Source organism: Leucoraja erinacea, chromosome 15 (assembly GCF_028641065.1).
Source record: "Leucoraja erinacea ecotype New England chromosome 15, Leri_hhj_1, whole genome shotgun sequence".
Taxonomy (NCBI): Eukaryota; Metazoa; Chordata; class Chondrichthyes; order Rajiformes; family Rajidae; genus Leucoraja; species Leucoraja erinaceus.
This window is the reverse complement of record NC_073391.1, coordinates 14,602,985-14,630,299: the sequence shown is the minus strand read 5'-3', so window position 1 is coordinate 14,630,299 and position 27,315 is coordinate 14,602,985. Positions and strand designations below refer to the sequence as shown.

General features: G+C 42.2%; 1 protein-coding gene across 3 annotated transcripts in view; it reads right to left on the bottom strand.

Moving 5' to 3' along the window:
• adam12b (ADAM metallopeptidase domain 12b) overlaps window positions 1-26,531 on the bottom strand; it is a 328,163-nt gene extending 301,632 nt beyond the window's left edge. The window contains exon 1 of one of the 3 annotated variants that reach the window (XM_055646711.1): window positions 26,126-26,531. In XM_055646711.1, the coding sequence (XP_055502686.1) occupies window positions 26,126-26,288 (163 nt within the window). In that variant the 5' untranslated portion in view covers window positions 26,289-26,531. The remainder of the gene's footprint in view (window positions 1-26,125) is intronic. The other 2 variants (XM_055646710.1, XM_055646712.1) reach the window with 2 other exon arrangements.
• Window positions 26,532-27,315: the final 784 nt, after the last annotated feature.

The following is a 27,315-nucleotide window of genomic DNA, read 5'->3' as shown; positions in this document are numbered from 1 at the left end:
GGTTGTGCCCACACGGCAGTGTAACCCTTCAAATCCATGTGTCCGCTATGTCTTTTCAAAATTAGTTGTTTCTTTTTTCTGCAAAAAGAGCAGACCGGTCTGGAGTTTGGGAGCCGGGCAGCGAGCGTGATGGGGGAAGAAACCGAAGGGCCGTCTGGTCTCAGCTTCGGATCTCATGCCCGCCCTCTTTCCCCCCCGTCAGTGAGTCTCTTTAACGGGGCAGAGAGGCTGAGAGAAAATGAGGAGAAGATTTTTACTAAAGATCGTTGACTTTTTTGAGGATGTTTCCGCAACAGGCTTCCATCTCTGCACTAGTATCTTTGTTCCGCTATGGCAAACAAAGATGGCGGAGATGGAAGCCAGTTACGGAAATGGTGCCGAAGATTACCTACCCATGACCATACGACGTCTTTTTTGTCGAGTGCACTATCTTGCTTGCTATAGAATCTTTGGTTTATCCTAGCAGAGCAAAGGTGTAAGTGGTGCAGGCTGGAGGGACTGAGTGGCCTTTCTTGTTCCTTTTTCATGGTTTCAGGAAAAAAGAATGTGAACTCACACAGATCACTGAATGGGAACGTGATAGCAAATATTTTCATAGATTTAAAAATGTAATGTCAATGTGATAATTTTGTTGATTCATAATGCAATGGTTTAAATTATTCCTAAACATCTCCTGATAAACTCAAGCAGATGACTGTATGTACAAGCAAGCACTTTCAGTCTCTAAATGAGACCATTTTATTTACTCCTATAACATTAAAAGAAGCTTCCAGCTCTACAAAATACATATTTTTGAGAATATATATTGAAATAGTTCTAAATTCATAGAATCGTCTCAAAAAGGAAGCATCATATCTACAGCTGTACCTAACTTTACGCAGTTTGAGTACGTTAAGCTTCTAATTTTGGCATATTGAAAACCTCAAGTCTGGAGCTAATAAATGGCTTCATTCAAAGCATATGACTGGAAATCTGTACTCATCAGTCATGGTAAGCATGTTTGGCTCATATTAAAAGTAAAAATGTTTTATAGAAATGGCCTGTTTTGAAATAGGTTTGCATCAAAAAATTCGGTCAATATTTTACACACATAAGGCTATTACATAATCATCTATTTACTGTGCATGAAATGTATGTTAATTAATACTCTGAAACTATGCTGCTCAGATTACAATCCCTCCTTGATCTTAGTATTTATTCATAATGATTTTGTGCAAAATACAACGTATTTTTTTATAACTGCCAAAGCTTCAGATTTTATTTCCATTTTTAAAATATTTTTTAAATGTATTGCTGATTCAATGAGTTATGTGTTAACATAATACGATTCCCAGAAAATGATAAACTGTAGTCTCTCAGTGACTGGTGGAGCAATGATGTGATGCTGACAAGTATAAACCTGGCGAAGGTGCTGGTCTGATGACTTATCTGGAGGATGAATTATTTTGGAGTTAGGCAGCAGTGAAGATTTCACTGGAGACCTAACCATCTCCAGTTAAGAGAGCGGAAAAACAGCCAAGATTTCCTACTCTTGTGTACCAGGTGTATATGGAGTGTGTGAGGTTGCAGCCCCTGGTCCATTATTTAAAGGGGCTGCTCCTTGCCTTCTGGCTACACTTCTCACCCACCATCCTCATCTTCGGCCACCCTGTGCGTAGGGGAGAGGGTAGGGTCGAGGATGTCCTGATTAGGTTGTTCCTGGGCCTGGCCGAGCTGGCCACCAGGCGGAAGAGGGCTCTGCCCGAGCCGGCTGCCTGCTATTTTTTCGGCGTCACATCCTCGCCTGGGTGGTGTTAGAGAGAGAATACGCGCTGATCACAGGCGCCCTGATTGAATGCATCTTTGACATGGAGTGCAAGATAGTTGTATAATAATTTATCGTTTCCCATATATTATAGTGGTGGGTTCTATTTTGTTTTTTAATTTAAATCTTTTTATTAGAATTTTGAATTTAACAGCAATTTGCATACATACAATAATAACAGACAGTGATAGTCAGGACATAATTGTACAACAGTATGTAAACGACCCTCAAAACCCTTACCCTTACCCACCCTCGCCACCCGGGGACAAACAACACTCACATACGTACACATCCACACAAATGCGATAAGATAAACAAAATGGAAAAAAAAAAAAAAAAAGTGTGGGGGGGGGGGGGGGGGGGGGGTTGAGGGGTTGAGGGGTTGAGGGGATAGCAGCTGCAATAAGACAGAGCAGTGATAGAGGGCACTCAGTCCTCTTCCGAGTCCGGAAACAAGTTAAGAGAGTTAACAAGTTCCAGGAAAGGGTTCTATGTACCTAGGAATGTCTTGGTAGAGCCTTTGAGAGAGAACCTAAGTTTTTCAAGTTTTAAGTTGTAGAGCACCTCCTTGATCCAGCGGGCATGTGTCGGGGGACAGGTAAGCCTCCAGTTAAATAAAATCAGTCTCCGGGCTAACAGGGTTGTAAAAGCCAGGACCCTCTATTTTGTTTTTTACTGTACTGTATATATTATTTAAATATTTGAATAAATATTTTTGATTTAAGAAAAAAATCCTTCTCTGATAACCATCATGTAACACGACAATAGCTGAATGATCAGAGGAAGTGCCTTGATGTAGTTAAAAAAATGATTTTGACGAGTTATAAAATTGCAGGAAGAGTTAGCAACATTATATGGTATAGAAAGAGTGTAAAATGTTTGGGTCAGGATGTTAAAGACTCTGTCAATAAAGAAGGGGCAGATAGAGGAAGAAGTGATATAATGGACCCCAAAGAGAGGAGACTGTGCAGAAACATGCATAGCAGGACACTGCGTACCATCCAATGTAGCATAGCACTTAACACATAATTAATTAGGAATTTACAATTGCATTGTCCATCGTTTTCTGGAACAAAACACAAACTGCTGGGGGAGACCAGTGGGTAAGGCTACATCTGTGGAAGCAGAGGGATGGTCTACATCTTGAGTCGAGATCCTGCATCAATGCCGTGCAAGGTCTCAAACCAAATCATTGACCATCCCCAGTCTACACACATGAAACCTGACCTACTGAGTTCCTCCAACAATGTTCTTTTTGCTCCAGATTTTAGCATCAGCAGTCTGTCACGTTTCCGTCTATTCTTTCCAGCCCGTTAAAATCAATGAGTGGAAAATCAACTCTTGTGAAAATCAACAGTAAAGTGCTCACATTTTCCCATTCCACCATGAAGGGATGTTTCAGGAGAATTAATGAAGTGAAAGTTTGATTGACTTGGATAGCATCAATGCCAGTATCTTTGTTCATTCTCCATCTATGCAACATGCCCACATATTCCCTGACCCATTCATAATGGTTTCAAGATGGACCAGGTTTTCCGAGGAAGGATAATCCCAGTACTTCCGTACTTGGACCCTGCACCACAGTGCAGTTTGAGATATTGGCAGTGAATCAAGAGTCCCACCAGAGTTGAGGAATAGCTGAGTACGAAGATGATGTTGACTTCATTCCAGTAAGATCTACATGATTCGAATCACAATTGTGGGTGGTGCCTAAGGTCCCCTGTTGTTCTCAGTATTGCTGTCAGCTAATATAGTCTCTGAGCAAGATTAACTCTTGGCAGATATCTGGGAGTCTGATGTGCAATACAAAAAGTTAGTCTGGTGGGCTGGACCTCAGAGATCTCTAAACCGTTCCCTTGGCTGCCCTTAGATGCCGATCAACCAGTTTTATGGCAACTCTCTAACCAGATCAAACTGGTTGACGAACACAAAATGAGCAAAACTCTTTAGTTATATCCACTATATTGTGCATGTTTGGTTTCAGACACGATTGACTGGATTTGGCCTTTGCTTCAGTATTTTGGTGGCATTGGAGATATAATATGGAGATATTTGCGTTTATGGGTAAGAGGAATGCCCTGCATTTTTGTGCTTTGCTATTGTTCTGAAATGTTGAGGTTATAGTCTTACCAGTGTTTGGGCAAATAGTCAGCTATGACTTCAAGGCAAAATAGAGCATCAGTTAATTTTAATTTAGAAATACAGCGTGGAAACAGGCCCTTCGGCCCATCGAGTCCGCACCAACCTGCAAACTCCGCACATCAACACTATCCTACACTAGGGTCAATTATTACATTTATACCAAGCCAAGTAACCTACAACCCTGTGCGTCTTTGGAAGGTGGGAGGAAACCGAAGTTTTCAGAAAAAAACCCACGCAGGTCACGGGGAGAACGTACAAACTCCGTACAGATAGCACCCGCAGTCAGGATCAAACCCTGGTCTCTGGCGCTGTAAGACAGCAACTCTACCACTGTGCCATCGTCCCGCCCCTCTAATTCTAGTTTGATATCATATACACCTTTATCCTGGGCTGTGAAGGTCAGATGGAGGTCAGTATATTGAAGACTGCTGGCATGAAGACTGACCCTGTCAAACTCATTATTGATTGTACATGGTGACTATTTCTCTCAAATCATTGAGTTGTCCAGCTGTAATGTACTCCCACGCTGATGATTGGGAAAGATTAATGGATGCCAAAGTGCCTATAGAAGTTAAAACGTCAGCTAAAAGCTGGTAATACTGGGTCCAATTTCACTCCCCTAGCGTTTAGGTTGCTGAGAAACATCCAGCACCACTAAGTTGCATTTCTGGTCGCCAAGTTACCAGATGAAATATGCTTGTTCTCTACACCATCACAGCTCGGTAATATATATATATATATGTATATATATATATATATATATATATATGTATATATATATATATTCTCATGGAATCATTGTTCTTAACAGGTGAGCCACAATTACATAATTTTAATTTATGGCATGTACAGTACTCAATGTCCAGGAAATAAATTTCTAAAAATAATTTCCATCCATTTCCTTTCTCTTGCCTGATGCCGTCCTTCTGTAAACGGACACAAATGACAAAACAAATAGACAGCAATGGAAATCGAATAAACAAGCATTCTTCAAAACTAAAACAGCCTCCGATAGTGGGCTCTAACAACTGAGTTTAGTTTATTGTCATGTGTACCGAGGAACAGCGAGAAGTTTTAGCTACATGCTAACCAGTCAGCAGACAACAATCCATGATTAACTGTGGATTTAACTAATGAGACGTTGATTATGAAACTAATGTTGATGTCAACAGTATCATTGGCCTTAAATTGGTCTGAAGGACAATAATATTCTCTGAGGTGTCTTCAATGAAGCTGCACAGAACCTCATATTGTTGATGAGCTTAGTGCCCTGTGCATACCGTGCATAGAAAATCAGGATAGAAATGCTTAGAACTCCAATAACTTGCAAATGATGACGTGGAAGACCATTAAACTCTTTCATTGCATCTGAAGTAAGCCGAAACTAAATAAAGCATAAAGGATTGCTTCAAAAGTGTTCTGACTCTCAGCTTTTGTTTCCAGTGGTTGCTACCGGAGATGTTGCTTTACTAAAGTTCACCTCCATCAATAAAGTGGGCTCCCTCCTTTAAACACCGTCACATAACCTGCTGATTTCCTTTCTACTCTGACAACGTTCCTGTTTGCAGAAGGAGATATCTTCTTGTCTACTTTGCTGCTTGGGCACAGAGCCTGTTGCCAAGTACCAGAGCTCTTTGAAATATTGATGTTCCCCTTGAAAAGGAATGTTTGGCTTTAGTAAGGCATTGGCCCCCAACTCCGGCCAGGGTGAACCCTCAGCATTTGCAAAGCATCGTACAATATGCCACACACTACTGGCAGAAAAGTGCCATACAGAAGTTAGTCCAGAACATTGAGCATCAGTGCATTTGGGAAAGTGTAATAGTGCAGGAGAAATTGCATACTGAGCACCAGGCAGGAAAGAGACACCTGGGAGTGCATGCGGTGAATACTGTATCTTCTTACATAGAAACATAGAAAATAGGTGCAGGAGGAGGCCATTCGGCCTTTCGAGCCAGCACCGCCACTCATTGTGATCATGGCTGATCGTCCCCAATCAATGACCCGTGCCTGCCTTCGCCCCATATCCCTTGATTCCACCACCCCTATAGCTCTATCTAACTTTCTCTTAAATCCATCCAGTGATTTGGCCTCCACTGCTCTCTGTGGCAGGGAATTCCACAAATTCACATTTCTTTCACAGTCTCGTGGGTTTGAGAATGACGCAATTCCACTCGGGCTCTGTGGTGACCAGTGAGGCCAATTTGGGAATTAAGGACTGTTTCACAGTTGGGGGCAGCAAGTGACTGGAATGGTGCTTGCAGAGCTATGACCTGCGGGACTACTGACCAATTGTTGAAATGTAGGAATAGGCCAGGCAGTTTACCAGGGAGTACAAATGTCTTGGAGTGTACCTGGACAGTAAATGACTGGTCCAGGAACACTGAGGCCCTGTACAAGAAGGGACTGAGCCAGCTGTACATTTTGAGAAGGCTCTACTCCTTCAAAGTCTGCAGTACAATGCTGCAGATGTTTTACCAGTGAGTGCCATCTTCACTGCCGTGTGCTGGGACAGCAGAGCAAAGGCTGCAGACGCCAATAAAATTAACAAACTCATCGGGAAGACTGGCTCCATCCTGGGGGCGGAGTTCGATTCACGGGAGGTGGTCTTGGAGGAGAGGATGCTACTCAAACTACAGAGCATCCTGGACAATACAGCTCACCCCCTCCACGGCACACTGGTCAACCTGAGGAATACCTTCAGCAACAGACTGGATCCACCAAGATGCAGGACAGAACGCCACAGGAGTTCCTTCTTCCCTGTGAGTATCACTGTACATCTCCTCCCCCTCATGTTGGGTAGACTGAGACTGAGTCTGACTCCCCCCCTCCCTTCTCTCTCCCCAATCTTTGCACATCTCCAATCCTTTCCACTCGTCACTTTAATTTCATGTTTCATGGTTTTTGTGCTTTTATGATTGTTGGCAGATGAATTTCCCTCCTGTGATAAATAAAGTTCTATTGTATTGTATGTATCCCTTTATCAACCAGAATGGACATGATAGGCTGAATGGTCACCTATTGTGTTATGAATGTTCTATAATGATATATATTTTCTATAATAGTCTATAACAGCTTCCAAGATGGCGGCTGTGGTGCAGGAAGAAGATCGGTGCCAGTGAGTGGGCTGTGGACTCACCTCCAGTGCCATAAGAAGCTCTCTGAGGGTTTCAAGATCAGCTAAATGAGGAGTCCTGGCACACGAAAACAGAGGGGTGGCCGCTGGAGGGGATAGGGGGTCGAGGTGTTGGTGGAGTGAGCCGCTGGCATCCCCAAGACATCCAGGGAATGGTGTGGATCAGGCGCCACTGAAGGCCCCACTGTGTTCAGACGAGCGTGTGGATCAGACACGGCCTGCAATGGCACAGAGCAGCGAAGAACATTGATGGCATAAGTGGGCCAAGCCAACCTCCAATCACTGGCCCAGTGCCACCGCCAAGACAACGTGTCTTTAAAGCCAAGTTAAGACTCGATATTTATATGAACATGTTACTGGGAAGGTGCTTGAAATGTGGAGACTCTTTTGTGCACTACCTCTGAAGATATTTACCATTATTACTCTACAATCATTGCACTCTTGTCCCTATGCATGGTATGGTTTTACTGGAATGTACGCAAAACAAAGAATTTCACATTATCTAGGTACATACGACAATAAAGTACTATTGAACTGCGATCTTTTGAATGAACAATAAGTTAAAGCACATGGCCTCGTTTCAAATCAATATCCATTTCACTTCAACATGAAAGAGTTATCAATCCATTCAACAATGCTACTATTTACATCTCCACACAATTATAGCTACATTAGGCAACTGAACAGTTTTTTGCAAACATGTTACAATAATGTTGAATATTATTTGTTCTAAAATGAAACTTTCTATGCCATGTCACTTAGTATGGTCTTTATCTCCCAATTTAGATAATCTAATCTGAATCACATGTGGCATTATTTTAAAATAAAAAAACAGGAAAACAAAAGGTCTTTAAATATCAAGGATATTAAATGTCACTAATTAAAAGGAAAATAATCACATCTTGCTCTCGTTTGCCTTTATATTTTCCTCCTGATTATATATTTCTGTTCACTTTCCACTATTTCATATTTAATTTTACATTTGTAATTTTATAGCATCCATATGGAAAACATTGAAGTGTATAATTAATTACAATTTTATAGCGTAGTTTAGTTACTTTAATTAGTTAAATATATATGCTTAAGAACTTTTACGCATTTTCTTTACCAAACATATGTTAGAATTTGCTGCGAATGTTGATTTAAGTTTATTAATCTTGTATCTTATTTTGTAAGAGAATAGTTATTCCTTTACAGAAAGCAAAGATTCACAGCCATGTAACACCCTTCACATCTAAAATGACTCACCAGATGCTTTTTTTATTTAATCTGTTGTGATGCAGGGAACCCTGGCAGTCATTTAGCAGACTGAGGTCAATGTCCAATACACTGATTTATTGATATTGTTGTATAATGATTTTAAGGTGTGATGCTCTCAATACGACCAAACAATAGTTGATATCAAACCATACATGAAAATAGAAGGGCAGGTGAGCGTTATGTTTTAAGGACCATCTTAAAATGTAAGAACGCGGATAGGTTTATGGCCAAAGCTCGGTGTCAGTTGCGGAATGTGAAGGAGGCTGGTTTGGAGAGCCATTGAGATGTCATTATGTTAGTGGAAAGTCACAGGGAGAAATTTGAAAGTAACACCGAGAAGCATTAAATCACGGCATTGACAGAATAGGAGCCAATACATCAAGCCCTTGGGATAAGGGATGAATTGCAGCTGAGTAACTGAGTTCAGGTTTATGATGCGTGGGCGTTAGGCTGTAGGCCAGCAAAGCATTGGAGAGGCAGAGGTACTGATGTGTATTGCAGCAGAGGTGGAGAGGAGCTGGAGTGGAGATGGAGTTAAGTAATCTAGGTTAAGGGCCTCTCCCACTTCGGCGACAGTGTCGACAATTTTTGCTGTCGTAGGTTGTCGCTGGGTGCCATAGGTGAATTCTATTAAAATTAGTACCTGGCAGTCGCCTAAAGAGTCGCCTAAGTGGGACAGGCCCTTTATGGAACAATCAGTAGTCAGAAACTCAACTCAGCGTGAGATGGGATGGCTAGGAAAGAAACCTTTCATCTAAATAGCCTACAATGTATCTGAAATACAATCAAAACCGATAGAGAAAAATTAAAATAATTATAAGATCTCTTCAATTGTCTCTGAAATTAGTTAATCTGCATGAAGGCCAAATTATCTTTGCAAATCAATTCTTAGATCTGGCTAATGCATTGATCCAGGAATAAGTTGCATGGGAATCTATAGAATTCACCAGATATTGTTTTTTCTGGTTCAAACTGCTTGTTTGAAATATTAGAGTTGCACCTTTCCTATTCTTTTTGTTTGGCACACATGTGATAATACATGACGTTAACACAACAGGAGTAGAAATATTGCATAACTAGATAGGAAAATCCGGGTATGCTCTACCACCCACAAATATCCTCCATGTTTTCCCTGCACCAACCCTTACCTTTTGTGGCCCAATACACTTGGAGCTTTGGAGGAGGAGGAGCAGTGGCGGGCAACTCAATGGGTCAGGCAGCACCCATGGAGAACATGGATAGGTGATGTCTCGGGTTGGCTCACCTACCCATGTTCTCCAGAGATGCTGCCTGACCTGTTGAGTTACTCCAGCACTTTATGTCTTTTTTTTTTTGCAAACCAGCATTTGCAGTTTGTGTGTTTCTGATTCTTTCTCATTCGTAAAATGCTGCCTGACTGCTGAGTTTTTCCAGCATTTTCTATTTTACTAGCAAACTAAAGAGGAGCTGTTGAAAAACAACACGGCTGATGATTCTGTCCACAACACACACGCAGGCACTGAATGAAAGCCATGCGGCCACACAAATCTGATGCAGCAGACCAGAAGTCATAAGGTCATGTCATAAGGACATAGGGACTTCGGCCAATCAAGTCTACTCTGCCATTTAATCGTGGCTGATCTATCTCTTCCTCCTAACCCCATTCTCCTGCCTTCTCCCCATAACCTTGGGCACCTGTACTAATCAAGAATCTATCTATCTCTGTCTTAAAAATATCCACTGATTTGGCCTCCATGGCAGAGTAATTGTAAAGATTCATTCGTAGGCACGTAGGCACGTAGGCCCCCCTCGGTCATGACTGACCATGGGTGATGCATCCTAGTTGTTGGCTGCTTGTTCTAAACCTCGGCTAAAGCAGCGTCGCTTACAATGATGTGTGGTCGGATGCAATCCTGGGTGATGTCATATGGAGGACAGGCTGTTGACCATGCAGCATGTCCCCCCTCTCCACGTTGTTGATTGATCCAAAGGAACAGCAGGGCCATTACAGTTTGGCACCAGCGCCGTCCCAGGAGCTGCCAGAGCGAGGTTGTAGACAACAACAAACTGCCTTAGGGGCTCCGGATTTTCTTGAGGTTTACTCCAGGAACCTTTTCCATGACTGCGTATGGCCACAAGGCAGTGGAGTTTTCCCTCTCCTAGATGGACTGCCTTCCCAGGCTGATGAGAACCATCTACCCGAGACTCGTGGGGGCGGGAGCGTCTACCTTCCCGTGCAGGTCTATTGCACCTGCCCACTGTCCCAAGGGACAAGGATTCATTATGGTGCACTATATCTGCATGACTTCATCTTAACAGCACCAGCTATATGGCATGCAGTGGAGTATAAGGGAAAATAAGTAAACTAGTTCTGATGAAAAGTTACCAAACTGAAACAATTACTGTTTCTCTATCCATATATGCCACAAGATCTGATGAGTTTTACCAGAATTTTCTGTTTTTCTTTTCAAATGGTCGCCCAGCTCTTCTCCACCTGGGATATCCATGGAGAACTCAACTGCATGTGAGGCCAGTAAATACAGCTTGGTTAACCATCTTCCCAGTGCTTCTGGGCATCACTGTGGTGGATAGATGACCAGACTGGTGGCTCAGCAACACGTTTGCACATTATAATCCAGAACCATGAGGGCAGCAGTCTGAGCTTCCACTGCAGTGTTTAAAGATTTGGTTTAGAAACATAGAAACATAGAAACATAGAAATTAGGTGCAGGAGTAGGCCATTCGGCCCTTCGAGCCTGCACTGCCATTCAATATGATCATGGCTGATCATCCAACTCAGTATCCCGTACCTGCCTTCTCTCCATACCCCCTGATCCCCTTAGCCACAAGGGCCACATCTAACTCCCTCTTAAATATAGCCAATGAACTGGCCTCAACTACCCTCTGTGGCAGAGAGTTCCAGAGATTCACCACTCTCTGCGTGAAAAAAGTTCTCTCATCTCGGTTTTAAAGGATTTCCCCTTTATCCTTAAGCTGTGACCCCTTGTCCTGGACTTCCCTAACATCGGGAACAATCTTCCTGCATCTAGCCTGTCCAAACCCTTAAGAATTTTGTAAGTTTCTATCTGATCCCCTCTCAATCTTCTAAATTCTAGCAGTCTATCCAGTCTTTCTTCAAAGACAGTCCTGACATCCCAGGAATTCTGGTGATCTCTGCACTCCCTCTATGGCAATAATGTCCTTCCTCAGATTTGGAGACCAAAACTGTACGCAATACTAGACCAAGACCCTGTACAACTTTCTGATGCTTTAACCCCAGATGAGCAAATGCATTAGACTATAGACTTTACAGATCCAGCGCTGAGTCCGCACTGATCAGCACTAGCACTATCCTACACACTATGGACAAATCGCAATTTTTATCATAGCCAATTAACCTACAAGCCTTTGGAGTGTGGGAGGAATCTGGAGCACTCGGAGAAGACCCACACAGTCACAGGGAGAACGTACATGTACATGTACCTGAATAAGGTGCCATGGTTTAATGTCTCCGCCAAAGAATGAAATCTCCAACAATGCCACACTCTTTCAAGCAAGCTAAAACACTCGAGATCTGCAGTGAGATTACTACTCACAGTCTGTTGATTTAGTTAAGCTGTTGTTTGAGAAGAAAATTAACACAAATATTTTCAACACACTTTAGCATTTAAGAATCACTTGATATCTTGTACTTAATCACCACAAAAGTGCTTTGCACCATAACAAAAAATAGTGCGGTGCAGTTAGTAATCCATTTAGTCAAGAGTAGTGATGTTCCACTTATTTACATGGGTGATTTTTGCAGCAAATTGTCGGCCTACATGTTTGTGTAAGTCGGAGATCTTTGTGGATTTAGATCTATCAGCCGAGTAAAACTCAAAAATTAATTTATGGTGGCACAGTGGCACTGGGGTAGAGTTGCTGCCTAACAGCACCTGAGACCCGGGTTCAATCCTGACCATGGGCCCCCTCACAGTATAGAGTTTGCACATTCTCCTGTGACTGCGTGAGTTTTGTCCGGGTGCTCCAGATTCCTCCCACACTCCAAAGACATACAGGTTGCTAGATTAATTGCTTTTGTAAATTGTCCATGGTGTGTTAGTGTGCAGGGTGATTGCTGGTCGGCACGGACTCGGCAGGCCGAAGGGCCAGTTTACACGCTGTATCTCTAAAGTTTAAAAGTCTAAAGAGGAATTTTGACAAACGTGCGTGTGTAAAATGAGTTAGTCTCTAACAGAGATGTAAAACAGCTATTATAACATTTTTACTCAGATTTTCTTTAATGGTGAAGTCGTTGATGCAGTATCTAAGCAATGAAATCCAGGAGTTGGAGCATCTGCAACACTACAATTAACAAGATGCACCAAGAATGTAGTTTGTCTATGCAGGTTTTTGTGAAAGTTATCACCACAAACATGAAAGCAACGGCCTGCAATTTAGCAGCACAATTGCACATTATCAAATTGTAATTGGTGCAGAGCCAACGAGGCCTGGAGAGAGGTCGTATAAAAATGTAAGAGTTGATTACTTCTGCCGCTGCAGTATAGGTTCATGGCTTTAACTGATTGCTAGTCACTTGTCCTCATTTAGCGAATTGAAATGTCTACAGCAGCTACAACCCAAGTCAAGTGATTGATGTTCTCAGCCATAGTTACTCAAATAAACGCTGTAACAGCAAGACAGCCTCATAGTGGCTTCATTTAACTGGTAGTTAGGTCATTAATATGGGCCAGTGGTTCTGGACACTGTGTGATGTACACCACAAATGGACAAACACCAGATCACGAGGAGAACGCACAAATTCCACAGATTTGTAGGTTAATTAGCTTCGGTAAAAATTGCCCCAAGTCTGTCCCATGCTGTATCTAAAGTCTCAAGGTGAAGAAAATGCCGATTCAGTATAAAAGCTATGGAATAAGGACATATGTATGCTACATATTTACTAGTTTTACTGGCAAGAGCAGCTTCATGCAGCACGATGGCACAGCAGTAGAGTTGCTGCCTTACAAGGCCAGAGACCCACGTTCAATCCTGACTACGGGTGCTGTCTGTACGGAGTTTGTACGTTCTCCCTGTGACCATGTGGGTTTTCTCCGAGTGCTCCACTTTCCTCCCACATGCCCAAGACATTTAGTTTAGTTTAATTTGGCTTTAGAGATAAAGTGTAGAAACAGGCCCTTCAGCCCATCGTGTCCGTGCTGACCTGTGATCCCCGCACATAAACTGGGGACAATTTAAAAGTTTACCAAGCCAATTAACCAACAAACCCGTACGACTGGAGTGTGGGCGGAAATCGGAGATCCCAGAGAAAACCCACACGGGTCACGGGGAGAAAGTGCAAACTCCATAGGTTTGTAGGTTAAATGGCTTTGGTAAAAATTGCCCCTAGTTTGTAGGATTATATGGGATAATCACTGATTGACGTGGACTCGGTGGGCCAAAGAGACTATATCCGCTCGGTATCTGTAAAGTCTAAAGGTGAAGAAAATGCTGATTCAGTAGAAAAGCTGTGGGATAATGGTAGCTTTATAACTGTAGTTATGTACATGTAATATTTAAGCTTAAAAATACCCGTGATTTGATTTGATTCCATTCAGAATGGGACAGAAATTGTGTGGAAATTCCAGTCTTCAAAGGATTCGAACATTGATCCTTCTATGTGACAATAGATGATTCCAATCAGAATGAGATGTCGGATTACAAGTGATACTATCTAGTCTGGAGCCGGAAAACTAAAATATAGCAGGGCTGATTGCCAGCGACTGATGTTTGTTGGAAACACCTGTGGCAAATATTTGATGGGAATAGATGTCTGTGTGACTACGATACCCTCGTATAAATATGTATGGGCATGTTTATATTATCATGAAGATAGGTTCATTGGATGAAACACTGAAGAACACCCAAGTCTTTGGAACTACAAACTTGCAGAGAATCAATGAACACAAAGTGCTGGATTAACTCAGAGGGTCAGGCAGTATCTCTGGAGAACACGGATAGGTGACATTTCAGGTCGGGTTGCGATGTTCTCAACCCGAAAGGTCTCCCATCCATGGTCTCCAGAGATGCTGACTGACCCGCTGACTAACTCCAGCACATTGTCCTTTGGTGTAAACCTGCATCTGCATCTACTCTAGAGAATCAAAGGAGTGGATGTTGCGATGACTATTGAGTGTCCTGAGCTGTCTTGCCACTTGGACTCTGCTATTCCCTCCAGTGTTTTCCAAGCACAAACACTTGACAAGAATGGATGCCTCAGCTGAGCAGCAAGACCCTCCACTGCACAGGACCATACTGGAGCCACCTTTAAGTTGAAGGAGTAGGATGGAGCGAGGCTGGAGATTAAACAGATGGCGAGGAGATTTTGGTATAGCTGGGCAGGCTGGAAGTTGGGAATGCTTGACATTAGGAAGGATGAAAGTAGGGTTTGGGTACAGCTCCATCCAGGACCGTAAGAAATTGCAGCGCATTGTAAACGCAGCCCAGGCTATTACACAAACCAACCTCCCTTCTATTGATTCCATTTATACCTCACACTGCCTCGGCAAGGCGAGCAGCATAATCAAGGATGAGTCGCACCCTGGCCACTCCCACTTCTCCCCTCTCCCATCAGGCAAAAGGTATAGAAGTGCACACCTTCAGATTCAGGGACAGTTTCTTCCCAGCTGTTACCAGGCAACTGAATCATCCTACCACAACCAGATAGCAGTCTGAAGAAGGGTTTTGACCCGAAACGTTGCCTATTTCCTTCGCTCCATAGATGCTGCTGCACCCACTGAATTTCTCCAGCTTTTTTGTGTACCTTCGATTTTCCAGCATCTGCTGTTCCTTCTTAAACACTGAACTACTATCTACCTCATTGATGTGCCTTGGACTATCCTTGACTGGACTTTGCTGGTTTTACCTTGCAGTAAATATCATTCCCTTATCATGGGTCTATACACTGTAAATGGATTGATTGTAACCATGTATTGTCTTTCTGCTGACTGGTTAGCATGCAGCAAAAAGCTGTTCGCTGTACCTCGGTACAAGTGACAATAAACTAAACTGAACTGAACTGAACTGACCGGGAAGGCTGAAGAAAAGGAGTGCTCGAGAGGTTATAACATTTTACTTGCATCATACAATGCTTCTCTATGAAAGGCTCAACTATTCACCTGGACCCCCAGGAAAATACTTCAGGACTGTCTATTCAGATTTTGTGCCTATGGGCCTTTGCAAGATCCAGCCCAACAAATACAGAATGTTGGCAGAGAGGGGGTATAGAGTGACAGAAAACAGAAGCATGGAAAATCAATGCGTTATGGCACAGTGGATTAATCTAAAACTTTTTTTATTGAAATTCAGGTTCATTCATCCAAGGAAATGCGAAAGGTCATGTTGTAGAAAAATTTCGCAAAGTTCTAAAATGTAAAATTCTGTACACATAAGAACACATTGTATTAATATAAATTGTTAAGAATTACAAGGTCCTTAAAAAGATTAAAAAACTTGAGGCTACTTTAATTGTGATGAGATATGTAATCATTTGGGAATTCCAAGATTAACAGTAGCTGATGTTCAAACTATTTTTCTCTTTAAGAGCTATCAGTCATCAAACTATCCAATGAATTAAAATTCAACGTGACAAATAAAATATTGATAGACTGTTTGGAAAAGGGTAGCAAAAGAATCAGTCATTTCAGCTTCATGGTATGGGCTATAATTCTAATATCGATGATTTATTATTCTTCAAAAAGGTGATTAAAGCCTGCAGAATATGCTTGCCAGCTTTGGTATTTTATTCTAACATCTGGAGTTGATCCAAGAGCTTTGAACATAATCTACAGGGATCTAAGTTACGAGAAGACTCCTTGGATGGACAGCTTATGAGAGATTACAGCTAAGAAGGGCTGCCTTTACATAAAGCATTCTATCTCACAAAGCCACAGGCTTAACATTGTTGCATTACATATTTATGAATCCTGAGAAGTATATTATAATCTTTCCAAACAAATGCAAGAGTACATAATTCCCTGTTCAAAAAAAATGTTGCAGCAGTGTTTATATTGATGTCCCACTGACTACCCAGTAATTGTGTGCTTCCACAATGTAAACATGAAGTCTATTTAAACTATGGGTATAAATCTGTAGTAATGCTGTGATATCTCCAGAGAGAGCACACATGTTTCATTGTTGCATGCATATTCTGTTTTAATGGCTATCAAATTTATCATGTACAATAAAATGTTTGCCGCCATAACATTGAAAATCCTAAATGATCGATAGTGATATGAATTGCTTTGAGCTATTGTATATTGCTATGTCAATGATTTATTGGCTACGCTTATGTAATCAAATAGGAATGTTGACAGAAAGATTACAAACAAGCAATTTGAGACAATCCTAGGTTATGCCAGTCACAAAACCATCGAGTACTTTACACTTTCATCCACATAACAGCTACTTCAAAAGCAGATTAAATGTTTCACAGTAACTGGGTAAGTTTAATGCTACTTTAGAACATGTCATCCTTGCTACATCGCCTCTACCTTGCAAAACACACTTTCTGTTACAAATTTGAGTACCATTATTATAACCTACTGTCATGTGGTGACAGTTTGTTCCCGATGTTGGGGAAGTCCAGAACAAGGGGTCACAGTTTAAGGATAAGGGGGAAATCTTTTAGGACCGAGATGAGAAAAACATTTTTCACACAGAGAGCGTTGAATCTCTGGAACTCTCTGCCACAGAATGTAGTTGAGGCCAGTTCATTGGCAATATTTAAGAGGGAGTTAGATGTGGCCCTTGTGGCTAACGGGATCAGGGGGTATGGAGAGAAGGCAGGTACAGGATACTGAGTTGGATGATCAGCCATGATCATATTGAATGGTGGTGCAGGCTCGAAGGGCCGAATGGCCTACTCCTGCACCTATTTTCTATGTGCTTCTAATGTGTACCTAAAGCATACTTTTATTGCATAATATTTATTGTTAAATACAAATTATTGATGATATTCCAATTGTTCATAAGAATTACTAAAACAAACAGCATACTTGGTGAAAGCTAGTACACATTGTATACAATTTAGTTTAATTTTACATTTTTAGATATTAGGGCCTTTTCGCCCACTGAGTCCACGCCCATCATGATCACTCACTCACACTAGTTCTATGTTATCCTACTTCCCCACTCCTTACACGCTGGGAGAAATTCAGAGGCCAATTAACCAACAAACCCGCACGTCTTTTGGGATGTGGAGGGAACCCTTAGGAAAGCCACGCGGTCACAGGGAGAATGTGCAAGCTCTGCACAGACAGCACCAGACGTCAGGATCGGACACGGGTCCCTGGCGCTGGGAGGCAGCAGCTCTCCCTACTGCACCGCTGTGCCACCCATTTACCTCCCTCGCCCATTCAATCACAACCTTTATCGCCTGACACAATGTCGATTTTAACTTTATTTGGATGCCTTGAAAAATAACCATAAAAAATGCTCCCAATTTTACAATAATTTACAGTGCAACAAACCCATATGCACGCCTTAATTTAAACAAAATGACCAATCAGTATACATCACAAATAATGCTTTTCTCACCCAATTTCATGTTAATAAAGCAATTATATAGCTTTTAAAGATAAAATATTGTATTGTCTTGCAGTGGAAACTAATGATTTGTAAATATTTGAACTCTTCTACTCAACCTCAGTTCACTGATTGGGATTTGGATGCCCATCTAGAAATGTCAATTTAAATGTTTAAGTCAAGCGACTATCATCCTCAGCCAACTTGCATCAGAAGCAGTCAATGTACACATTATGCTCCATGGAGCTGCATCTTGCCTTGCTTTTCTCCATTGTATCAGCATAACCTTCTATTATTTTACCTTATGTGCACTTATCTTGCTTTCACTTAAATGCATATGACGTGGCTTCGAGAATCTCAAGGCGGTTACGTGGTGGAAGGAGAGGACTACCTCACCAAGCTGCCCATCCCCTCACCCACCACTTGTTCTGACAATGTACCCATTGTTATCCTCATTAGTCTGGATTTTCAAAAAATCTTTGACAAGGTCCCACACAAGAGATTAGTGTGCAAAATTAGACCACATGGTATTGGGCTAGAGTATAGGCATGGATAGAGAACTGGTTGGCAGACAGGAAGCAAAGAATAGGAATTTAACGGGTCCTTGTCAGAATGTCAGGCAGTGTCTAGAGGGGTGCCGCAAGGATTGGCGCTGGGACCCCAGTTATTTACAATAGATATTAACGATTTAGACGAGGGAATTAAATGTGACATCTCCAAGTTTGCAGAAGACACAAAGCTGGGTAGCAGAATGAGCTGCGATGAGGATGCTATGAGGCTGCAGGGTGACTTGGATAGGATGGGTGAGTGAGCAGATGCATGGCAGATGCAGTATAATGTGGATAAATGTGAGGTTATTCACTTTGGTAGCAAGAACAGGAAGGCAGATTATTATCTGAATGGTGTCAGATTAGGAGAAGGGGAGGTTTAACGAGACCTGGGTGTGCTTGTACATCAGTCACTGAAAGTAAGCATGCAGGTACAGCAGGCAGTGAAGAAAGCTAATGGCATGTTGGCCTTCATTGCAAGAGGATTTGAGTTTAGGTCCTACTGCAGTTGTACAGGCACTGGTGAGACCGCACCTGCAGTATAGAGTGCAATTTTGGCCTCCTAATTTGAGGAAGAACATTATTGTTATTGAGGGAGCGCAACGTAGGTTCACCAGGTTAAATCCTGGGATGGCGGAACTGACATATGATGAAATAATAGGTTGATTGGGCTTGTAATCACTGGAATTTAGAAGGATGAGAGGATATCTTATAGAAACATATAAAAATCTTAAAAGATTGGACAGGTTAGATGCAGGAAAAATGTTCCTGATGTTGGGAGAGTCCAGAACCAGGGGTCACAATTTAAGAATAAGGATAGGCCATTTAGGACCGAGATGAGAAAACATGTTTTTCACCCGGAGAGTTGTGAATCTGTGGAATTATCTGCCACAGAAGGCAATGGAGGCCAATTCACTGGATGTTTTCAAGACAGAGAGAGATTTAGCTCTTATGTCTAAAGGAATCAAAGGGTATGGGGAAAAAGCAGGAATGGGTTACTGATTTTGGATGATCTGCCTATATTATATTGAATGGCACTGGCTCGAAGGGCCGAAGGGCCTACTCCACCTATTTTTCTATGTTTCTATGTTAGTCACCACATAACCCACAAAGACTCAGTGTACGTAAATCATCCTCGATGCTGAGGAATTGCCCATGTAGAAAAAGCATCTTAAAACAGTGGTATTTTCCACTTTCTAACCAAGTTTTAAGTAAAAATTTTGTATTGGCAGCTCATTGGCATAGCAATTACAATCTAATTTTCAAGCAGGTCCTTGCCTGGTTTGAGTGTCAAATGTTACATGCTTCCCTCTCCTGCTCCCATTATCACCTTTCCAAGGAAGTGCAATTACCAACCACTCAGATTTGACAGTGAGAGCATACCTGCGGTGTTGTCAAACTGTGTTTACAAAGAAGATCAAGAAAGACTTGCATTAATATAAATACTTTGCATCCTCTAAACATCCCAAGTGCTTCACAGCTATAGAAATATTTTTGAAATGAACTGATAATTATTGATCATGGAACATAAAACAATATAGGCCCACAATGTCCTGGCTGAACATAGACTAATCTCATCTGCCTGCACATGATCCATATCTCTCCATATCCACTTAAACGCCATTATCATATCTGCCACCACCCTTGGCAGTCACCACCACCCTTGGCAGTCATTCCAGGCACCCACCACCTTTGTATTATAAGACTGTGGCAATTTGTGCAGCACTGCCCCGGAAACTGCTATGTACAACGATAAAGTTAATCTATTATTACCGAGGTTGACAGATATTGGTTAGGATGCGAGAAGTAAAATCTTCCCAGTATTTCTTTCCTATACAAACTTTCCTGCTCACCTAAGAGAGTAATTGGGATGTAATATACGATCGTATCTGAGAAAAGGCACTGGTGACAATGCAGCATTCCATATTTGCCACACCGATTATCAAAATAGAGCTTGTGTTTCATTCCCTGCTCTGGGACTTAAATCTACAACCTCTCTACACTGTGGAAAGGGTACAAACCGTAAGGGCACACCTTTCATTAGGCCCCAATATATTCATGGAGGCAATGATCTTGTACCTTGTACTTTTCAAAGAGTCCACATGGAAGTTGGACATTTTTTTTTATACTGGACAATGTTTACATTTATCAAGCCAATTAACCTACAAACCTGTACGCCTTTGGAATGTTGGAGGAAACTGAAGATCTCAGAGAAAATCCACGCAGGTCACGGGGAGAACGTACAAACTCCATACAGACAGCGACCATAGTCGTGATTGAACCCGGGTCTCCGGCGCTGCATTTTGCTGTAAGGCAGCAACTCTACCACTGCGCCACCATGACTATAACAGCATAGGGAGGATTTAATTTCAATAAGAAATAATTTTGAATTATTTTTAAGAGTTATTGGAGATTGTAGATTTAAGTCCCATAGCAGAGTTGGCTGCTCATTACATAGATGGTCAACTGCCCTCTTCTGAAAAATATTTGGATTGTAACAAACACCTGATGCCTTGTGGTATAAAGTGGTTGTCATTTTGGTTGTGCCAATGGCACAGATATGATCTGCCAATAAGGACAAAGTCGGGAATCTTAGCAAATGCCATTATGGTTGGGAATAATGTTACTGCCACACCTGTACCCTTTAAATTCACCACTGTTTTTGTCACAATTGTGGCTAATCATACAACGAGTAACATTTTCTGAATGTAATCACCTTTATGCAATTCGCCACAATAATTTGTCACTTTAAGGAACAAACTGTGTTGAACAGAGATCTCAATATTCTCAATAAAGATGAGCAAGTCAGTATTACAGTAGTGCTACTGTCATTTTGATTAAAGAACAATCCTCAAAAATTTAAAAAAAAAAGGAATTTCAAGGTTAATATTAACTTGTTATAAAATGCTGAATAGGATGCCGGCAATCATCTTTATTTTTCTAATACACTTCAATTTATATTTTGCCATATCACCAGTTTGCTCAAGTGCCTCTGTGCGTCTTAATGTTAATAATATTTTTTAAATGTTGATGATGCATTCTGACAAAATTGTATGATGGTAATTACATTTGGAAACTATTGAATGAATAGCTCAAATAGCTCAAATATGATAGAAACAAATGGTAACGTACAGCAATGGACACAATACTCTTCCAAACCATACTGGATACATTCTCTGTTGCCTGTCTTTGCCCTCACTGACAGATTGTATCTATATCATTGTCAGAAAGAAAGTGTTTGCTATTTCTTAAAAAGTGCATGATTAACTATTGGGAAGTCAGACCAACTAGCTCTCGTAGACTTCTGGGTCCAGAGATTGGGTCATATATACTTTTTGTGCAGCAAACACCTGTTGGGCATTGCATGAATTCCTATCCACATCACCTGCAAAATGCAGTCCTAAGGCATTTTACAAACATAATCATCATTTAAGATATTGGTTGCCCAGTTCCTGTCAGAAGCTGCACAAAGACATTGTAACCACCCATCATCATTGCACTGATCCTTGGGATGTGTGTCGTTAACATAATCTCCCCGACACCCATAAAACAGCTACAGAAAGGGGTGTTAAAGAGGAAATAAAGGCAAGATGGGGCTGAATGGGTGAGTGGAGGGACACCATTATCTGGTGCATCTGAAAAACTCTATCTAATGGTTTGCTGAGACTGACTGTGGTGCCATGAGCTGCCTGCTTTTGCTGTGTGATGTAAGCTGATCAAGGGGTCAGTGATTACATAAAGCAGGTCAGAAGTTATATGCAAAATGGCTGCACTCAGTCGAGGGACTTTTACAGACATCATCCTGATAATTAGGTTTGTAGCTGACAGATGCTATGTGCATGACATCAATATCATAATGCAGACTCCTTTATTGACTCTTAATTGCTAATCCCTATGCAAGTTGCTCTAAACTCTTTGTGAGTGAACATCAAAGGTTGTAGATCATAGTAAACGGCTACAATTCTTGCTGGCAATCTAGTAAAGATGCTGCGTGTGGCTTGTGTTATCATTAGATGCCTGTCCAACATGGGAAAATATTGATAGACACAAAAAGCTGGAGTAACTCAGCGGGCCAGACAGCGTCTCTGGAGAAAAGTAATAGGTGACGTTTCGGGTCGAGACCCTTCTTCAGATCTCTTCAGAGGTTCACTTGCACCTCCTCCAATCTCATCTACTGTAACTGTTGTTCAAGATGTAGACTCTTATACATCGGCGAGACCAAACGTAGACTGAGCAATCATTTTGTTGAACACCTTTGTTCAGTCTGCCTGGACCTACCTGATCTCCAGGTTGCTGAACACTTCAATTCCCCTTCCCATTCCCACAAAGACCTTTCTGTCCTGGGCCTCCTCCATTGTCAGATTGAGGCTAAATGCAAATTAGAGGAACAGCATCTCATATTTCGATTGGGCAGCTTACAACCCAGTGGTATGAATATTGATTTCTCTAACCAAGTAGCCCCGGCATTCCCTCTCTCTCCATCCCTTCCCTACCCAAGTCGTACCAGCTTCAAAGTCATCTTGTTAAGTCATTGTCTGTACTCGTTCTCACCCAGCACACAGCCTGTTTCCTTTATCATTGTTACTTTTTTGCATATCTTTCATTCATTTGTCCTTTATCTCTCTACATCACCATCTATTTATCTATCTCATTCGCTTTCCCCTGACTCTCAGTCTCGAAGAAGGGTCTCGACCCGAAACGTCACCTATAACTTTTTCCCAGAGATGCTGTCTGACCCGCTGAGTTACTCCAGCTTTTTGGGTCTATCTTTGATTTAAACCAGAATCTGCAGTTCCTTCTTACACATGGGAACATTTTGGCCATGCTTAGGAACTGGCTGAGCCAATACACTACTTTCATCTGAAAACAATATAATTGAGAAAAACCTGGTGCAGTGCATGTTTTGAGCATGCGAGGTGTGATAAATGGATCCAATTTATAGATTCTGGCATTTCCCGTTTGATTATCCTGCTAGTGATTTGGACGATTGTGCAGATACATCCTTGGCGGTATCTCACTTGGACCACAAGTTGTCTGGTGCAGGTAATGTGTAGGAAGGAACTGCAAATGCTGGAGTTTACACGAAATGCTGGAGTCACTCAGCAGGACAGGCAGCATCTTTGGAGAGAAGGAATGGGTGACGTTTCGGTTCGAGACCCTTCTTCAGACTGAGCTCAGTATTTTGTGTCTATCTAGTGCAGGTAATCATTGGCACAACAGCGAACAAAGAATCACAACACTTCATAGACAATGAGCTCTTTGTTAGGTGTGGGTTTCAAATGCTCTTTTTCACAGAAGGTGTTGATGAATTTCATGGTCAATGAATGCCTTCACTGAATCTCATGGGTGTGGGAGATAGATCACAGTTCCCAGGATCCCGTGTCATTGCAAGGTGACATTGTGCAGCACCAGGTTAGTTGTGGAGCTTTATCTTTTGGATGTCAAGTATGAGGCCCATTCACTCACATACATCAATGAACAACAGCAGTGCAGTGGACAAAATGTGTAAGAGAGAACTGCAGAAGTTGGTCAAATCGAAGGTAGACACAAAATGCTGGAGTAACTCAGCGGTTGAGGCAGCATCTATGGAGAGAAGGAATGGGCGACGTTTCGGGTCGAGACCCTTCTTCAGACACAGCTGGTAGAGTTGCTACCTCACTGCATCAGTAAAACAAGTTAAATTCGCTCTCTTATGCTCTCTGGGTGTTTAGATGTTTTGCCTGCTACTGTATGGTTTTCCCCAAGGGGCTTCAGTTTCCTCCCATCCTAAGGATGTACAAGTTGGTAGGTTAATTGGCCACGGCATTTGCCCTAGAGTGTGGACGGGTGACAGAATCTAGGAGCAGATGACAAGAATGTCGGAAGATAAAAGAGGGAAAGTGTGGAACTAGTATAAATGGATGTTTGATAGCTGGCCTGTAGGCCAGAAGGCTGTTTCCATGCTGTATGATGTATGACTCTATTTAAACAGGATGCAACAGAGGCTCTAGTGAATCTTTCTCTGCCTTTTGCTTATTCCCTGAGGGGAAATATCTGACCTCTTATCAGCATCTCTCCCAAACCAGCAAAACTAAGGCTGAAGACTCTTTGTTTACAGTCAGGAGAATAAATTGGTCTCACTCTACAAAACAGCAGACTGGATTAGCATCATTCCACATCTTCTTTTAAGTATCAATCTCACTGAGAGTGGAATAAAAATAATTGAACCACCTATAAAATTAAACTCAACATTTCCCGCTATTAATTAACCAGCTGACAGTATAAGTTAAATGAAACTGAATATTGGTATACAATATTCTCCCTTCGATTATTTCTTAAGCAAAATATTGAACATATATTTGAATAGGATGTCCGCCTGCTTAAGTTTAGAAATTGTCAAAGATCAGAATTCTGCTATTGAAGTCCATTGGAACGATTTTTGGATAGAAGTATCTCCAATTCTATTATGTGCATTCATTTTCTTTGCATAGTGAAATAAAAGTGTTGATTACAGCAGCTGTTTGATCTGGGGATGTAATTAAAGGTTTTAGATTTTTTTTAATGCCCAATTCCTGATAAGCCCTGCATCATATGCCCAACTGAGGAATGACATTGACAATATTTCACTGATTCGGTAAGTCAGTGAAAGAACTAATGTTTTGATTTAATTTTTGATTAAAAAAAGATGAAAACTGTAGAATCCAATACATGAGTTTCCTGCAGCTAACCGCTAACAAATAATGATGAACAAGCCAAGTATAAAGTGATGCATCGTGTTGAATGAAGTATCATCAAAGAACAAGGGAAGATGTTTCAAGTTAACTTCACATTTTCAGTGGATGTAGGTTAAGGTGGGATCCCCTGCTTTACAAGCACAAAGGCTGAGAATCAGGAGTTGGAATATGTCCCTAAAACCAAAATATGGATCAACACTGGTCCCACTTTGAAGGGTCTCATTAAGCAAGAGGTGATCTCAAGTTGACATGTCCCTGGGATCACAAAGCCAATGGCAGAGGTTTCATGCCAACTCAATGATCCCAAATCAGTACGCTAGCGGAATCTCGTCCACAAATACAAACGCCGATTCCATCCAACAGTGTAATGGGAGTCACTCTGTTGCTAAGTTTCCAGTTACTTTAAAAGAGAATAGTTCCCAGGTTTTGCTTCGTGCGCTGGAGTTAACTGGACAAACGTTAAAAAGCTGAATCCTAAGTTTTTCCAACTCTCAGCCCCTTACAATGGTTAAGAGGTTTCCAATCCATCGCTTCACGTTCAGCACACACCAGAACTGCTTTGCTCTGCAAGCGATGCAGACAGGACAGGAGAGCAGAATAATTGGCAAAATTCAGTCAATAATCTGCTTCTGGAAATACACCAAAAGAGTAGAAAACCAGTCTCGTTCATAGTTATATGGGGTGCAGATCACATCGGTTCAATCTCCCTCACTCTCACTCTCTCTCTCTCTGGGGATACCAAGTAAACTGTGCAACTGATCGGCAGCACAATAGAAAAGTTTGATGCCTGTGTATTTTGAGTAATTCAAATGGGAGCCAGATGGTGTAACGGCCAATGAATGACTCAAAGCCAAGAGTATTTGCAGCAACGGGCACGGCGTGATAGCAAAGGGGCTGCATTGTCCAGAAATACGAGGGGGGGTACATAGAAGTTAAAGCACTTTTAAAGAAACAAAATAAGTATAAAAAGAACTCTCACCATCTTTCCATGCTCCGAGTGCATCGGTTATGCTGATAAAAACATACAGTATTTGCAGTCTGGCTGCAAAACTACGGCGCCCAAGTCCGCTTGTCATCTTGTGTAGGCTGGGAGATAACTTTGCGGTCTTTTCATGAGACTGGATGAGGGGGATCAGCAGCATAATATAGAGGGAGCCGGGATCAGGACGTGGGAGATTTCCGGCACTCGGCCACTCGCCTCATACAGCCCTCCCAGACTGGGCAGGCACTCGGCACTCTCACAAAGTTCACTTGGGACAAAGACACTAACGACATGTGTTCCCAGAGAAGCTGGCGAGGGCCCAGGTGCCCAGTTCATGTGCTCAAGTCTCAGACGGGAAAAGGCTGCTGTAAAATGCCACTTTAGCAGCTTATCCCCCCCCCCCACCCCCCTCCCCACTCCTCTCTCCTCTCTCCTCTCTCCCAATAGTGTCCGAGCACAGCTCCAGCTGCCGGGTCCTAGCGCCCGCCCTCCCTCTCTCTCTCTCTCTCTCTCTCTCTGCTTCACGTTGAAAATATGAATGGAGCCATCCTGCTGACGTCATTATAAAACCAGAGAGCCCTCCCATATCCTGGAGCGGGTTGCACACCGGCCAAAAGTCTCTTGGCCTTTTGGAGTTGAGGTGAGGTGAGCCAGCGTGAAGAAGCTGCACAACACGACTGTCTTTTGGAATAAGTGCAGGCAGGAACTGCAGATGCTGGTTTAAACCGAAGATAAACATTGGAAAGCTGGAGTAACTCAGCGGGACAGGCAGCATCTCTGGAGAGAAGGGATGGGTGATGTTTCGGGTCGAGACCCTTCTTCAATGTCCTTTGGAATAATCTGGCTTTGCGAGGTCTCACATGTAGCAACTTCAGGAGGTCAGGGGATTTCAGCAAGGCTGAACAGAGAATCGAGAACAGACGACATCCGAAATGTCCCAATTCTTTAAGGAACGGGGGTTCCCCTCTCCCATCATAGACGAGGCCCTCATTCGTGTCTTCTCGGTACCCTGCAGCTCCACCCTGTCTCTCTCCCCCACCCCCCCCCCCCTCAGTGGCAACAGTCCTCGCCTTTCACCCCCATCAGCCATCGCATGCAACACATAATCCTCCCGCATTTTCGCCACCTCCAAAGGGATCCCACCACTAGCCAGATCTCCCCATCTCCACCCATTTCCACTTTCCGTA